The sequence below is a fragment of the Taeniopygia guttata genome, chromosome 5 (assembly GCF_048771995.1).
Source record: "Taeniopygia guttata chromosome 5, bTaeGut7.mat, whole genome shotgun sequence".
NCBI lineage: Eukaryota > Metazoa > Chordata > Aves > Passeriformes > Estrildidae > Taeniopygia > Taeniopygia guttata.
In genome coordinates this window covers 57,923,519-57,940,980 of record NC_133030.1, presented here as the reverse complement: position 1 = coordinate 57,940,980, position 17,462 = coordinate 57,923,519, and the positions used below count along the sequence as shown (strand labels likewise).

General features: G+C 41.8%; 1 protein-coding gene across 2 annotated transcripts in view; it reads right to left on the bottom strand.

Moving 5' to 3' along the window:
- Positions 1-420: 420 nt before the first annotated feature.
- ESR2 (estrogen receptor 2) overlaps positions 421-17,462 on the bottom strand; it is a 41,212-nt gene continuing 24,170 nt past the window's right edge. For both annotated transcript variants that reach the window (XM_030275146.4, XM_030275145.4), the window contains exons 5-9: positions 14,572-14,871; positions 9,884-10,022; positions 7,242-7,375; positions 4,839-5,013; positions 421-2,841 (exon numbers count right to left, since the gene is read on the bottom strand). In XM_030275146.4, coding sequence (XP_030131006.4) covers positions 2,652-2,841; positions 4,839-5,013; positions 7,242-7,375; positions 9,884-10,022; positions 14,572-14,871 — 938 coding nt within the window. In that variant the 3' untranslated portion in view covers positions 421-2,651. The remainder of the gene's footprint in view (positions 2,842-4,838; positions 5,014-7,241; positions 7,376-9,883; positions 10,023-14,571; positions 14,872-17,462) is intronic.

Here is a 17,462-nt window from a genome sequence, read left to right as displayed (position 1 = left end):
CTTGCCTGAGGCAGGTTTGCTCACCTCTGTGAACATCCCAGAAGTGCAGCATGATTTCTCCAAGCAGCAGCAGCTGAGTCAGAGCCAAGCAGTGAAGGAAAGCAATCAAACAGCCCCTCCTCAGAGCTCTGCAGCTCCTGAGGACTCCCCTCATCCACATTGAGGCTGGAACAGCCCCAATATCCCAATGGAAGCACAGTGGGACAGCTCTGCTCAAGGCTGGCAGGGACAGGGATGTCCACACCAGGAATGCAGCGTCTGAGGCAGACTGGAGGATCCAGACCCAAGACAAACCCAACATCTCCCTCAAGAGAGCCACACACCCTTGTTCAACCCCTCCCTGTGCTGTTGGAGATGAACATCTTCTCCTCATCCCAATATGAGCACAACCATATTAATCCAGACTCCACAGCTGTTGACTTTCACTCATTTTAAAACACCGTTAGTAACTTTTAATAAAATTAAGTTCAACAAGACAAAAAGTAGGTTAAAATCACATCATTTTCCTATTTGCACTGTACTAATAGCAACATACATCAACACCACCACGTAGCACAAAACTGCAGCACATCCCTTTTACAGAGTCAATCCACAGCAAATTTCCATCTAGAAGGTAATTTCATAATTTATACCTGGTCTTTCCCGTTTTCTCTTCAAAAGGTTTGTTCCAATATTGTACACAAATTTAGCACTTTTAATGCAAAACAAACAAATCACTTAAACACTTCTTTGAAAAACTGTATTAAACCAAAAGATTACACAGGATAAGGAAAATCAGGGAAAGAGCAACACAACAGGCAATGAGGCCAGAACACAATCAAGCCCAAGAAATATTGAGACAGGTTTGTTTCACAGCAAAACATCTCTCAAAAGGAAAGTACCAATAAGTTCCAGACTGTACTCACATTTTTCTCCATTTTTCACTGTAAATATTACACATCTTTAGAAGGACACTGATATATTACAGTTTCTTAAAAACAATAAAAAGGCAGAGAGTAAAAATTTAGATCAGCAGCAGCATCTGGTATAGTTAGTACAAGATTAAAACAGACAATATATGTGTAACTCACTGAAAACCTCCTATAAAAAATACTGTTCTTGGCTTTAAAAAACCACCAAGATTAATAGTTTGACTAATACTCAAAATATGCAAATGGCATACTAATCAAAGTCCCTAATGCAAAAGACTTAGGGGCTCAAGATAGACTTTTGGTGTGATCCCAATTTATTTCACTGTAATGCCCAGAACATGCATGTGCTATATTTAAATGTTCCAATGTAGAGAGACAGTTGCCAGAATGAATGATGCCACCCTGCTGATCTCTGAGGTCATCAGCCAGGCCATTTAATCAGTTTTTTGTTTTTTTTTTTTTACTCAGTGCAGTTTAAACACATACAGAAATCAGCACAAAAAGGAAGTTTAAACCACTACATCTTCAGTGTAATTCAAACAAGTCATCAAACTTGCAAAGCAAAGTAGTGCTTTACATTATCCCCATCTTTATATTATCTTTATGTTTACCATTATCCCCATCCTCGCTCTTTGAGGGCTCCTATAAAGTTATGAAAACCACAGCACAAGGTGCCATGCATGCTGAGAACAAGCAAGCAGCAAACCTCAGGGCAGCAGACAAAAACAGATCCCCATCCATGTTCCCATCCAGTGCCTCACCCCCTGCAAGAGGTTTTGGGTGGGCAGGACGTAATTCCACACACCAGTCAAAGGGGTGGGAAGATTTTGTTTTTCTAGCTGGTTTCACAAGGCCTGATCAGCAGATCATATACAAATACAAACAGTTAATATTCACAGAGCAACTTCTTGTACCTAATAATTAGAATAGATTTAACATCATTAATAAATATATAAAACAACATGATAATCTCACAGACAAAACACATTTCAAAGGTCAGCATTGACTGAGATATTCAGATGATTTGGTCGTTGCTTAAAGCACTGAAGAATTATAAAGCAGATAATAATGTGAGTGTTAAGAACAGGCTCACAAAATACAAACTTAAGATCAATTTAAACTTTCTGCAAAGGCTCTGAACTGACCCTAGAAGCTATTTCAAATGACCTTCAAATGAAGGCTCTTGCAGCCATTGCATATTTGAGAATAAGCTCCTTTAGGCTGTCTGTATCTCGGCACTTTATCTAGATCAGCTGCAGAGCAGGCATTCCCCAGGGACCAGCACACAGAGGTAAACATCTGTCCCAAATGATGCTGTTCTACATTTCACAGCATCCCGTGCTGAAACAGGACAATGTTCAGTCGGTCCTTAAAAGTCTTGTTCTGGGAGACAGAGCCCAACGCGCTCTCTCCAAGTGTCTCAAACCCGTCCCTTTACCTCTCCCTCTCAGTTCTGCCTCTGAGAAGGAGAGGCAGCAATCCCCTGTCCCACAGTGCTGTTCTGAGGCTTGGTTTATAAGGTGCTTTTGCAGAGTCTCAGAAAAGGCACGACAGCAGCAATGCAGTCTGCTGCAATGTCAGAGCAGAGGCGAGCGCCCCGCGGCCCCTCCCGAGACAGCCATGTGCAAATCCAGAAGGGATGAGAGCTCACACGAGCTCACACTGCTGCAGCCCCATCACAGCAGCTCTCCTTTCCCCCATAGCTCTGAAAAAGCCTCACATTTCCATGTCTCGACAGAATTACTGGGGTGCCCCATTCCTCAGGCTGTCTCCAGGCTCCATTTGCTCCAGTGGGCCAAACTCAGGGTGTGTGGCCAGGGACTTCCTCTGCCCTCGGAGGGTGTGAGCATTCAACATCTCCAGCAGCAAGTCATACACTGGCACCACGTTTTTACACTTCATGCTCAGGAGATGCTCCATTCCCTTGTTACTGTGCAGGAGAACAGAAAATAACTCAGCAGTCTGGCTCCAACAGTGCAGAGAAGAAAAACACACCCATGGTTTCAAGAGAGTATTTTTTTTTTTTCCTATTTGGATTTAAGAGGATTTAGCTGCTGTGGTCCCTGAGATCATTTACTCACTACCAACAGTAACAACATCCCAATACTTTAAGGCTGAATGTTCTACTATTTAGAGAAACAGGTTTTGTTTTACACCACACAAACCCTTTCAGGAAATAATTCAGATGTACTGACCCTATTGAAACGAAAGGAAAACCTCTTGGATGCTGTAAAGGTGGGAGGCCCATACTGAGGCTTTATGCAATAGGGGGGCTTTACTACATGCAGTTTACTAAAGATTACCTACCTCTCCTACCTGGCTGAGTAGGAAGATCTAATTACCCAGCTAATTTCAAGCACTTTGTTTACTCTCTGCATGTCCAGTGAGATGATCTTACAGGTGGCTGCAGACTTTAAAATAATCCTTCTGTTATGCAGTAACATACAATGACACCTTGCTGGCTTGAACACTCAGTGCTGTATCATGGTTTGGACTGAAAATGGATATTGCCCTTGCAGTCACACATATTTATTCTCCAGATGCATTCAGGGAGTTGGGGTTGAGATGTAAGGGTGCTTGCTCAACTCCCAGTCTATCCCAGTGGAACTAGCAGCAGACAGCCAGCACAGAGCTGAGCTGGTGAGTTGGGCTGGAAGGGGGCAATGCTCCCCGATAAATGAGGTTCAGCTACAATTCAAGAGTTATATGTTAATGGGCAAGAAGAAATTGCAGCCCTTCTCCCACACCCAGATCTCAATTATTTCCAGTACAAAGTCTGATTGACTGAACAGCACCAAGAAACCTGAAGGAGACAGAACTCAACAAGCAGCCTCCAGACTTTGGCTGAAGGAGACACAGCATAAAGGATCTTGGCTTAATGAGAAAATACAAAAATTTCACAGAGATTTGTGATGTTTTTTCACAGAATGCCAGAACAGCTTCTGCAAAGCTGTGATATGGAGTCACATCACAGAGCAGAATCCAGGTGATGGCAGAGATCAGAGCCATGAGACAGGTTCAGCTCTGGCTGGTGCTGGAGCATTTGCAAGGCCAGCTCTCAAACTCACCCCCAGGTCACAAACTGACTGTTAAAAGCTGCATTTCAGCACCACCAGGTCCCTGCTGCTGCCCTTTGCCCTCCCAGGAAGCTTATTGCAAAGGTGGCCATCCCCTTTTCAGTGTCCCTATAGATGTGCCCAGCTCTGCTTTGTGTGCCTCAGCCTGGTCCCAGGAATTCTTCCCTGGACACACAGTCCAAAGTCAAGCCATGAGACAGCTCAGTCAACAGCTGGCCTCTGGGTAAGAACTTAAAATGACAAAGAGATTGAAAATCAAAACCTCTCTTTGTAGGATCCTCATTTCAGTCTGCTGTACCACAAGCACAGATGGACCTCTCAAGGAGGTCCAGGAACTGGAGCCACTTCCCATGGAAAAAACAGGAGCCTGACATCGCTGTAGCATGAGTCCTTTGGTAAAAACTCTGTGGTTTCATGTAAAAGACAACAAATTTGGTGTGGGAAAACATGGCCCCCAAAATCCCCTTTGCTCTAGCAAAGCTCACACTGCAGATCAGTTTTGGGACAGATTTTCATTTTGAATGGAAGGGTTTTGATGGCTGGATGGGGTGTTTTTCTGAAACATTCAATTTTTGTTATTGCTAAACATTTCAGGCAGACACAAAATGAATAATCTGATGTAACAAGGTTAAGTCAGCATTTTAATATCATCACATCCTTGAGTGCCAGCAAGCACTCGAGTTTACTGCCTGTTTTGTTGTTCTAGGAGGGAAAGCCTCACAGTGACAGAGGTGCAGAGCAGCACCAGGATTCCCTCAGGAGTGCTCTGGAGTTTCAGCCACCTCTTTTTTTGCTGTAATAAACAAACAGTAACATAACACAAGTGTTACACACACTCTGCAAACTGTACCTGGCGTGTCTGACGTGGGAGAGGAGCATCAGCAAATTGGCCAGGCGAGTTGTCTGCTGCTGGGAGGGGATCCCACTCTTGGCAATAACCCACACCAAAGCCTCTGTGACCACGTTGAGCAGGTGGTGCAGCTTCCTGTTGCTTTCAGGTTCCTCTGCTGACAAGGGGAACATGCCTAACCAGAGAAGAGGAAGAAATATTTGCTGCTAGTGAGAAAGAAAAAAAAGCTATGACTGTAGATTTTTTAAAAATGTAATATTTCAGCACAATTAGAGAACATACATGCCCTGACACACCCCTCAAGACTGTACAAATGATGCTCCATATGCCACATCAAGCTTGAATTTGATGGCCCCATCATTTGCAAAGTGAGCATTTCTCCCAAATCCTCCCAAGACTTGCTGCACACAGCACCTTCAGTCAGGTCATGACGTGCTCTCCCTTCTCCAGGATTTTTTCCCCTGTACCTTGTTTTTTTAATTATTATGAACTATAATATTATGCTTGTTCTAATATCTTCTTGTTGAAAAACGCTCTTTTTCCATGTGTATATAGTAGGGAAGGAGGAGAACATGTCAATGACACTGCTCAGAGTCACCCAGCTGGTCATGGTCTCCCCACAGATCACTAAGGGTGTCATAATAACAGCAAATGTCTGCAGTGAGAAACCTTGAAAGTCAGCAAAAACAAAAAAAAAAAGGCAAAAAAAACCCCAAAACAACAACAACAAAACCCCCACAAAAAGAAAATTAAAAAAAAAAAAAAAAAAAAAAAAGAAGGAAAGAAAAATACTATGTCTGGGGGTATGGACAAGGAAAAAACTAAATCATCACTAAGAAGGTCTAGAAACAAACAGCAACATCATTGATAAAGTAGAAGAGATCTGGGACAAGGGAAAGAAAAAAAGTCTCAACAGTCCCTTCAGAGATACCTAAGGAAAGACAGAGCTCCAGAGCACCTTGAAAATTAGGGACAAATGATTCATTTTGTCAAGAAAGGAGAACAGAAGAAGAGAATGGACCAATCTTTTGAGACATGAACTTTGAAAAAAATATGGGTGATGAATGTGGAGTTTGGTTGGGGGGTTTGGGCTGTCGTTTTTTGGGGTGTTTTTTTTGGTGCATATTTTAGGAAAAAACAAAAACAGATTTTGTTGTCTGTTAGAACAGTGGTATCCACAGAACCACAGAATAATTTAGGCTGGAAAAAGCTTTAAGGTCAAGTCCAACCTTTGACCCAGCACTACCAAAGCCATCACTAAAGCACATCCCCAAGTGCCACACTGACACATCCTTTAAATCCCTCCAGGGATGGTGACTCCACCACTTGCCTGAGCAACCTGTTCCAATGTCTGACCACCCCTTTGATGAAGATATTGCTCCTAATATCCAATCTAAACCTCTCCTCATGCAGCTTGAAGCCTATTCCTCTCATCATCATCATCATCATCATGGCTTTCCAACCACTGCTCCCCCAGCCTGAGTCACTGCAGGAGGTTTTTGTGGCCAAAGTGCAGGACCCAGCACTTGGTCCTGTTGAACCTCACGCTGTTGGTCCTGACCCATCAATCCAGCCTGTCCAGATCCCTCTGCAGAGCCTTTCTGCCCTCCAGCAGATCAACACCAACACAAACAAGTGGGCAGACAAGTGGGATTGCAGCTGGACTGCTCCCCTTCAGTACTGGACTAAGAATTATGCAGCAGCTCCTTGCTGAAAGCAATAGATGGAAATAGCTTAGCTGCTATTTTGTTGTGGGATTTTTATTTTTTTTTTTGGTCAATATTGACTATGAAATGTTCTGGGGAAAAAAATAACTTTTACTTCAGGCTACCCTAAACTAGCAAAAACACACCTAGTGTGAGAGGCTGCAAAGCAAAGCTCCTGCCCTGAAACACCCTGCAGAACTGCTGAGTACTTCCAATCATTTCTAACCAACTCATTGCCATTAAATAGGAACATTTAAGCCCCATTAATCATCACTCAGTTGAGTAACTAGCATTACTAGAATTAAGAGTTAAGGACAGGTTTGTAGGACTGCACAGCAACTTTACACATGACTGGGATCCACAGAGATAGGAGCAAAATTTCCCATCCACAAGGACAGATCCACAGCCTGAGCCATGAGCCTCACCTTGTGAGAAGCTATCAGGATTTGGGGTCTTTCATGCAGTTCTTAGAACAGGACACAGCTCCTAAATACAGCAAATTATACAGCTAAGAAGTTTCCTGAGCAAAAATCTTTACAATCTATCAGAGACAGAGACAGAAAATCCTTACATTCCTATTATTCTCCTCCAACAGTTTTTTGTCATTTGGCATTTGGTTTTTTTGAGGCTGATCTCCCAGCCATGCTCAAAATGAAAAGTGCAGTTTGGTGAGTATTAGAGGCAAGCACATACTCACTGGAATTGAGGAGGATCATTGCCTTGACACACAGGTACTCCTTGTGCTGCAGTTTCAGCTCTCGGAACCTCGAGGTCATGGCCAGGAGCATATCAAAGATCTCCAAAATTCCCTCTACACATTTCCCCTCATCCCTATGGAAACATATTCAACATGTTACCAAAAAACTAGAATTAAGGAACTGACTCAGACAGATAAAAGTCAAAGCATGAAGGAGGCTGCAGAAGGCCTATCTTATCTCATCTTTGGGAGAATTTAAAAGGTTCTATCATGAAATCTAAATTGAAAATTACAGTGGTATGAAAGCTCAGCATTTATAAGAAACTGATTTTCTCATTAAAGTGCAAGCAGGATTGGCCATAAGTGTGATCCTATTTCTGTATCCTCTCAGCCTGTATAATTCTGGATAATCAGTCTGAAATCCTGCGGTGCAGGGCACAGTACCACCTTGAATAATTTTCCAGATTTGTTTCATAAGGAGTTACCCACAACCAATAACAATATTCCTACCTAATGGAGGCCTCAGGACTTGGTAAAAAAGAAAGACTTTCTAAAATAAGTTGCTTGGAATAGCAAGACATTTTTAAAGAATAAATCAACTCTTGACCCTATCTCCTGGCACTTTTTTTCTGGGCAGGTATTGGAAGGTATGTAGGGTTTTGGTGGGAAGTGGTCCTATTTTCAGATCTGAAAAACACCCCAAACAAGTAATTCCTATTTGTTTAAAATTTAGCAATGGCAAATCTCAAACTACTGAAGTTGCTGTTCCAGTTTTTTTGTTAGTTTTGTTCTATATGTACTAAACTAAAAAAGTGGTTGATCTCTGCAACAATAGTATTCAAAGGGAGGCTCCTTATCCTCTTTGTAATGGGAGATTTTTTTTCTCTGTAACTTTTTAAAATGAGACAGATTTAAGCACAACAGTGCAGAAAAATAAAATAAATTTACTGGATCCCAAAATAAAGGTGCTGAGCCTTTAGGCTGGAGGCAGGAACATGCAGGTAACACCACCTAGGGCAGCAGGTTCTGCCTGCAAAAAGTATTTTTTAGTGCCCAGTTTCCCGTGTTTCTCATAGCAAAGAACAATATTAATCTTTAGAGAAGAACAGACAGCTGCCAGATTCAAAACAAGGACAGAGGTTCCAGAGAAATATTGTCTGCAAAGATTATGTATGAAAGGTATCTGAAGGCTCCAGGGAGACTTCAGAGCCCCATCCAGTGTCTAAAAGGGCTCCAAGAGAGCTGGAGAGGGACTTGGACAAGGGCCTGGAGGGACAGGACAAGAGGGAATGGCCTCAAATGGAACGAGAGTAGGTTTAGATTAGAGATTTGGAAGAAATTCTTGCTGTGAGGATGCTGAGACCCTGGCACAGGCTGCCCAGAGAAGCTGTGGATGCCCCAACCCTGGAAATGTTCAGGTTGGGTGGGGCTCTGAGCAAGCTGGTCTGGTGGAAGGTGGGGTGGGGGAATGAGATGATCTTTAAGGTCCTTTCCAACCCAAACCATTCTGGGATTCTAAGTTCAACTAAGATAAAAACAATCAAGTTATTGGCTAGGTTCATATAAGGATGTCCTGAATAAAATTACAGCACACCCAGACTCTTGTAAGCTCCCACTCTGCTATGTCTTGAGGAAATGAAGAAATGCATCAAATATTCTTACTCTATTCAGCACATATTAACTCTTGAGCAATTAAATGTATTGTACATTTTCATCAATTTCTGGTCATTGCACTGAACAGTGCAGCACGTCCTTGCATTGAATTTTATATGAGCAAATAATATTTATTTCCTCTGTTTTGTATTTTTTTTTTCTTATTAACCTATTTTGCCTGTCTATATCTACAATGATAATTATTGATTGCAAGTCACAGAACTGGTGCAAATTTGAATTCTCCCAGCCTGAAAGCCTAAAGGATATTTTAAAACTACCCAAGAGAGTAGATTTCTTCCCTGACTTCTTACCAATGTGAAGCTCAGGTCAAATCCTTCTAAGGTTCTGTAAAAAAACATCCTCACTAATCCATATTCCTCCTTTCTGGTACATGATGCTATGGAGAAATAATCTTTAACCTTGAAAACACCCTGCTGTACCTTGAAAAAATATTCTTAGTATCCAACAGCAAGGTAGGGGTCTTTAAACCCCCCTCAGCTTGTGCTCCAATGTTCACTATTATAGCTGACTATAAAGTCTGCTGTAGTGGCAGGAACAAAACAGGCAGGAACCTATTTAAAAGAATTAAAATATTGCCTGACACTATATCTTCTTTTTAATGAGGGATGTAGGGACAAATGGACAATGCAGTGCCTTGTGTTGCTATATGGACAGTTTCAGCATCTAGAGACCTGGAATAAAGGGAACAAAACCACCAAAAGATGTGGAAAAAATGCAGAGAAACTTCACACTCAGTGCTACAGGAGATCAGGAATTTGCAAGTTCAACAATTCTTTTACATTTTAGCATTCCTTAAGCCCCTGTAAGGATGTGGAACCTTAGGACATGATTGTTGCGACTACAAGTAAATGATACTGTTAAATGAAATATTATTAACATCTGCCATGTTTAATCCTCTTCCTCTTACAATTCACCCCACCTTCAAACATGCTAATATGAAGTGTTCTCGAGAAATTCATTCCTCTTACCTGTCTAATACAAGGTCTGGTGCAAAAATCAGTTTCCCAGGATGGTCAATTGATCTCCACATCAAACCAATCATTAGAACTTCCATCCAGCAGCTCTCCAAGAGCCTTACTTGGTCATAGAGGCTGAGATCAATGAAGCCTAAAGTGATGCAAACAGCATAAAATAAATCAGCCTGTTAAATGCTCTGTTTTGATAAAGAAAAATGTGCATATGAGAAACAAAAGCCAGAAAGAACTATGTGATGATAAGGAAGCACTGACATCCAAAGTGGCAGGCTGCCATTTCAAATAGGAACCAAAATATTGGCAATTATCATCATCTACAAAATATTTGGAATAAAGTAGAGTGGTGTTTTAGTGCAATAAGTCCCATAGAGCTGGTGAAAGTCAAATGATTGCAGAGTCACCTGCTTTATGTTCTCATCTTAAAAGAGGAGAGATGTTTGAAGAAATACTGCGAGGCACTGGCACAGATTGCCCAGAAAAGCTGTGGCTGCCCCATTCCTGGGAGTGTTTAGGGTCAGGTTGGATGGGGCTCTGAGCAACCTGGTCTAGAGGAAGGTGCCCCTGCACATATCAGGGCATTGGAACGAGGTGATCTTTAAAGTCCCTTCCAACTCTACTCATTCCATGATTCTAGGATTCATTTATCTCCAGAACTTTTAGCAAGGCCTCAGATAACGCTGCAGCACAGCCAGAAGGCTGACACAGTCACACCCCACCTTTTCTCTTCCTCAGCAAAAAAAAAAAAAAAAAAAAAAAAAAAAAAAAAAAAAAAGATGCCTGGGAAAAAATAATGCCCAGAAGTCAAAAGAAAAAATAGGAGAAATTAAATTCATACACTCCAAACCAAAAGATCAGAAGTGCACATTGATGGGAAAACAGACTGTTCAATCAAGGAGGAAAACACTGATATGATGAAGAGCTGCTCAATGATCAAAAACAAAATCAGGCCACAGTTTTCAAAGCTGAGCTTCTTTAGCTTGGGCCCTTGGCGCTCAATTTTCAGATGAGCTGGCATCTCTGACACTGCTTGGTGACAAATCCATACAGCCTGGCCATGGCAGACTGGTTTCCTGAAGTTCTTCCTGGTTGTTGAGGTCTTAAAACACACACAGGAAGTTAGGGCTGCCAAAGAATCTCTCTGTCAGTAATTTATACAAATGCTTAATGCATTTTAATCTTATTATACTACTCAGCTGGAAGACAGTCAGTGACAGCCAGGGGCTGACGTGAACTGGGCAAAGCTCACTTTTATCATCACTGCACATGCTGCTTTTCAAAGCTGCTACAGCCTTGCCTCTGGTTTTATAAGGAGGGTAACAGGAGCCTAGGAATGCTTCCTTCCCTCCTGGGTTCCACTGTCACAGAATTTACTACAGAACACACAGCCAACAACAGATTATCTGCCACACACCCTCATTTAAAACTGCTTTTGGGAAAATATTCACGGAAGTGTGAAATAGTACCAAAACTGACAGTGCCAGTTTCCTGGGAAACAGCAGCCCAAAGACATTTCGGAGTATATTTAAATAAACATTTACACTGCCATGTACTGATTTCTCTAGCATAAACAAGGAATGATCAGGTTTAAAAACTCTCAGTTGAGCGAGATGTCAGACCAAGTCCCTGGGTTCAATCTACAGGTTCTTGAAAATCCAGATTTATCACAGATGTCATCTGCTAAACTCGCATTATCAGTGGCAGCAGTAGGAGCTATGGCCATTTAGCACAGCTGTTAGAAGGACTCTAATTATCTTTTTCCTTACAATCTCATGCTCCAAAGGTGCAGGACAGAAAACAACCACCACAGCTTTCACTGCAGCCTCAGGAGCTCCACTTAATTCCCTCCAGACTACATTAAACTAATAATTTTTGTCTGTATGACACATCCCTTAGATTGTTGGGTCTACTCCTCATCATTTAATTATAAATTGCTAAGAGAGAAGAAAAAAACAACTTGTGCTGAATGTGTAAAAGCTAGGAAAAGACACACTGCTCTGGTCAGCAACACACTGGGCTGCATAATGAATCCAAATTTCGATATTGTGTCAACATCTTATTGATTTGCAATACAGGTTCAGCAATGAACCATGTAAACTCTTTTAGACTAGGTCAGCAAAGCAAAAGGCAACTATAGAAGCTGTGTTCTGCTACCTGACAACCAAGAATTAAAATACTTGGAATTCAGAAGGAAAAAAATCCAGATGTCAGCTTCTAGTTTACCAAGCAACAAAAAAAAATATACTCCATTAGGCTGAAGGTCCAGAACAAAAATACAGCCAGAGTAAAATTAATAACAAAAGACTGTCATTAAATATGAAACATGAAAATTTCACAAAATATAAACATGCTTTTTTCCTATTTAGGCAAAAAGTTACTGTTAATACAATAAGGAAATTTTATTTTTTTTCACCTCCAGTGAGCATCAAAATAATATCCAATAATAACTTAGAGATGAAAATGGACTTCAAACCTAGGTACACAAAAGCAAACATTCAGCTTTTCAAAAAGTAAAATTACTGCTCACTGGGCCATTAGTCAAGAACTCTCTATTTTTTCCTAAGACATTATGTCCAGGAACCAGGCAGGGATGGGCATGATTACCTTCAGGTAAGAGTTTTTGAAAAATAAAATTCCATGACCTGAGCTTTAGTCATCACAGCTTTTTAAAGAAAAACAAAACAAAACAAAAAAATCAATCCACATTGAAGTTAGTGGTCCAACTGCCATGTGTTATGGCAGTGTTACTTATAATTGGGTGCACATTAAACATCACATCTATTTTTGGCATTGCTCTGAAATGCTGTTTATTTCTGTTCTCTGTAACAGGAGTGATCAGAAAAAACAGAGACAACAAAGTATCAGCACTCCCAAGAACTGTTTTGAAGGGGTTTCATTGCTTCAATGGGTTTTTTTCATACAGTTTTCTTACTGCCAAGAAAAAAGTTTTTAATTTTGACATATGCTGAAAATAAACTAAAAATAAACCAATGCCAAAATTCAGGTTGGTTTGGAAACTGATCTTGTAAAAAAATAAAAATAATTAATCTTAATTGGTGGAAGGTTTGTTTTTCTAAAACAAAACAAAACAGAAAAAAAAAAAAAAGAAAAAAAAGTGTCTTGGAGTTAAAAAGTAGAAATTAAAAATAATCAGAAAATAGAAAAGTTGGGTTGGAGGTTTTCCCGCACTGAAACATTGGTGAAAATGAGGTCATTTTCTTAGACTGATTTCCCTTCACAATTCACTTCCTACCAGATAAACATAACTAAGTGGAGTCCTCCGAAATGGCACCTTTTGAACACATTTTTATGATTAGACAAGAAATTATAACAATAGATACCATTTAACCCCTTATGGTTACTTCACAGTTATTTTTGGAGTTCCTTAAGCTACAAAATAAATAAGTCTAAAGGATTTGGGCACTCAGTTTTTAAACATCCCACATTAACAGCAAAACTATCATCACTTTGCAGACGTCCGGCATGGTTTGAGATGCTTGAGGGTGCAAACATCTTCTCCCCAGCAGCTGGCCTGGAATCTGCACACCCCAAAACCATCACAGCTGGACCCTCCAACACCGTGTGTGAGAGTGCTCTGCCCCTGGGAGATGTGTTCAGCAGCTGGAGCTGGAAGCACATCAGCCACTCCACCTAGACCTGACAGCTAAATTCCTAATTTAAGGATTAAATGAAATATTCTCCTCCAAGTTTGCTTCCTGCACTGTGCACACACTGTGTGCAAGTGTGGGAGAGAAGGGTCCCTGTCATGTTTTCCCATGAGTGTTCTCCAGCAGCAGCAGCAGCTCTTTCCAGTGCACACCAGGACAAGGGCAGGGCACACACCAGCACACCCTGAATCCTTCAGCACAAAATCCAGGAGAGGATCCATGGAGTGCTGGCCCCCAGCAGTGCATTCTATCTGAAGCTCAGGATCAAGCTCCATACTGCTGTGGGTCCACCAATTATTCCATGCTTTCAGCTCACTTTTCATTTTTATTCTGCCTGTTTTAGTCATGGGTACTTCAGGTAGAAGGAATTGCAAATGTTCACCATTTCTGGTTTGGGAGAAGTTAAATGGTTCATTGCCATGATGCCATGGAGACATTTGAGACATTCCAGGCACTGACACAGGTAGTTGTACTGCAGCGGATCTGGGGGTTGCCAACAACCAAAAGAACCCTTACTGATTTTTGTTTTGAAGGAGTGGACATGATAAATCTGAAATCAATACTGAGCTCCCCTGATGTTTTTCTGTAGCAGCTCTGTCAAATGAATCGATTGCAGACACCCAGGACTTGGACACTGTTCAGTTTTCACCAGCTATAGAAACCTTCTATCAGGACTCAAGGAAAGAATCTGGCGTTAAATGAACCTTCTAAATCAGCTTAATCAGGTATTTGTAGCTGAGACAGAAATTACCTACAGCACCACCTCTGCTTTGTAGCAAAATGTACATGTATTTGAGTAAGAACAAACAGCAAGTCATGGGTTATATTGAGGCTAAATCAAAAAACATCCAGGTTAATTACTGAGAGCAATAAACTCTCCGTTACTCAGCAGGATAGAAAGCTTGACTTCTACACCGAGCACTTACTGTGCTGCTCTGTCACATCACAGCAGAGAAGGACACATTGCTGGGTAAAACCATGGACCAAAACAAACGAGAACAAGCCCGAATGTCTCACCAGGAATCTTCTTGGCCCAGCCGATCATGTGCACCAGCTCTTTGTCGGCCAGCTTGGTCAGGGACATCATCATGGAGGCCTCGGTGAAGGGTTTGCTGGGCCGGCTGACCAGCACGTGGGGCGGCTCTGCCTCCAGCAGGGTCAGCACGAACTGCTCGGGGCTGACGGCGCTCAGCAGGATCTCCTTCACCCGCGTGGCCGCCTCGTTGTACCGCCTGGCTCTGCCCAGGCAGCGCGCCCGCTCCTCCGCGTTGCGGTGGCTCCGCAGGATTCGGTACCCGCAGCGCTCCCTTCGCGAGCCTGCCACGAGAGGCATGGGTTGCATTATTGGAGAGTTTTTCCCCACTGAATTTTCCTCCCTCATGTAAACCCAAATGTTTGGGGAGAAGGAGGAAAACCCTTTTGTCCTAGGTTATAATATGGGGGTGTATTCCATTACCACCTTGAGCTGCAAACCCTTTCTTTCCTTATCTCATGACTCAGAGATAAGTCCCTCCAGGAGGACTTGTTCTTTTAGCTACATGACTGATAAGATCACAGCATTCTATTGTGAGATGCTCCACCCAGAGGGAGGAGCCAAAGGATGCCATCAAGGATATAAGTGGGGTTGTGCAGACAGCAAGTAGATCCCCTCTTGCAAGAGGAACAGCTGAGACCTTTTCTACACTGGACATCCAGAAGGAAACTACATCAGTCTACAGGACCACTGCTTGGACAGAACCATATCTGCTACCACCACCCTAGCCAGCAAGCGTCAGGTTGTATCTCTAACTCTGTCAGTGGTTCTTCTTTTGTGCTATTGTATGTATTTGGTTCTTTGTTCCCATTTTCCTAATAAATTGTATTTCTGACTTAGAGCCTCTCACTGGTTTTGCTTTTCAGACCAGGACACCTTTAATATTGGATGTTGTAATATTGAGCGTTCAGTTTCTAGGACATTCAGCACTTTGTCCCCACTGACTTCAGTTTTGTTTATTCTGCTAAACAAAAATAAAGTTTAAAAATGTTTTGTTTTGAACCTCAGTTAACTCAGTTTAGAAGTCCAGGGAAAAACTCCCATTGACATCAAAAAGATATAAATCAGGTCTTTAAAGGCAAATAAAGATAGCTGATTGTAAATTTTGCTTTATATGTAAACGGGGGAAATAAAAGACTTGAAAGTCTGGGCCATGTTACAGATTAGATGCCTCAGGAACAAGCACAGCTGGGCCTCAAAGTTAGCTGGATGCTCAGCCAGGGATTCACAAGATTCAACCCATTTTCTCCCCGTGGCGCAAAAACCTAGCAGGAGTTTCTCTAAAGGGAATTCAGATATCTACAACGAAGAGCAAACACCCTGTGTGGAGGTCTGTCTGCAGAAGGCTATTTCTATTGCAAAGAGCAGTCCCTTACATTCCCAGATTTCATTAATTATTCATTCTGAGAAATCTAAACATTGTTCAGTTCTTGGTCAGTGTTATTGGTAGAAGGTTATTTCTGTTGCAAAGAGCGGTCCTTTCCATTCCCAGATTTAATTAATTATTTCTTCTGAGAAATCTAAACATTGTTCAATTTTTGGTCAGTGTTATTGGTAGCATCACTGTTACCTGTTTTTGCATAGCTTCCAAGGAAAGAGTCTAAAAGCTTCTCCAAAACCATAACATTCATAAAATACTCAGCTATAGTTCTACTTCAGCTAGCAAAGAGGTCCAAACATAGGCCAAATTAAAATTAGGGCAGTGGGGGCGCAAAAAATTAATATCATGTACTGTTGACAAGCTAAGTAAGATGCTGAGTGAGTGCAGACTCTCAGGTTCATGTGGCACAGGAGCCTAAGGTGGAGGTGGCTTTCCAGGTCATAGCCCTGTCACATTTTCAGCAGCTGTCAAACAGCATTTGGGTCAGTCTGTGGAAGGGCTGAATGCAAAGGCCAGTCAGGAACAACTTGACTGAATAAGGACCAACAGAATATTCCAGGACTTTTAGGATGTAGATCTTTCAGTTACCCATGGCCCTCACTCACTTCAGTAAACCACGTTGGATGCAGGAGAAAGTTAAAGAAGTTCTCAATAAAGTTCTGAATACTGGAGAACCCCGTTTCCCTGGAAATCCAAGAGATGGGAGAAGACCAATAGGCAAAGCTGGTTTGATGAATAGACCTCAGGGACAGAGTCACCCAAGTGGGACAGGCCCTTTGGAACTGGAAGTATTTTTCAGCTGCAAGTCCAGTTTAAGGCCTGCACCATTTAGAAAAAGGATGGTTTTTCAACTTTGAAAGGGATGTGGGTATGATGAAATGGGCTGAGTGCCGACAGGATATTTGCACAAATAATGGATTGAAGGAAATAAATAATTTGTAGAACCGAATGCTTAGCCAAATGATAACTAGCTAGAAGTTACCAGAGCAGATGAATATCAACTAAGGGAAGGCAACATAGCAGCAGAGACAGGGCATGAGACATTATCTTATGTAGATTCATGGAATGAGACTTGATGAAAATACCAAAAAAAATATTCCACGCAGAACTACAGAAGTAACAAAGCAATTTCTTCCACCATCAGTCTGGGCAAATCCTTCCTGAAATGAGTCAAAGGCCACCAAGGCATAGACAATTTTCTACAAAGACACCTGGATAATGTAATGAACTCTCTGCTAAGCCTCATTTCTTGAGTAATACACAAAGGTCAAGAGGAAAATCTTGAAGTGGTTTGTTAGCTTCCAAAAAATACTAGAACGGCACAGCGGGCCGCAGACTGTTCTGAAATCATGTAATGCACAGAAAGTATGTATTTTCCATCAGGGAAGACAAAAAGTAAAGGCTGAGAGTGAATTAGGCAACTGGAATGAGAGGACAGCTGAGGAGATGCCCAGGTGCCAGGGTGCTCTGCCTACAGAGCTGCATGGCTGGGAT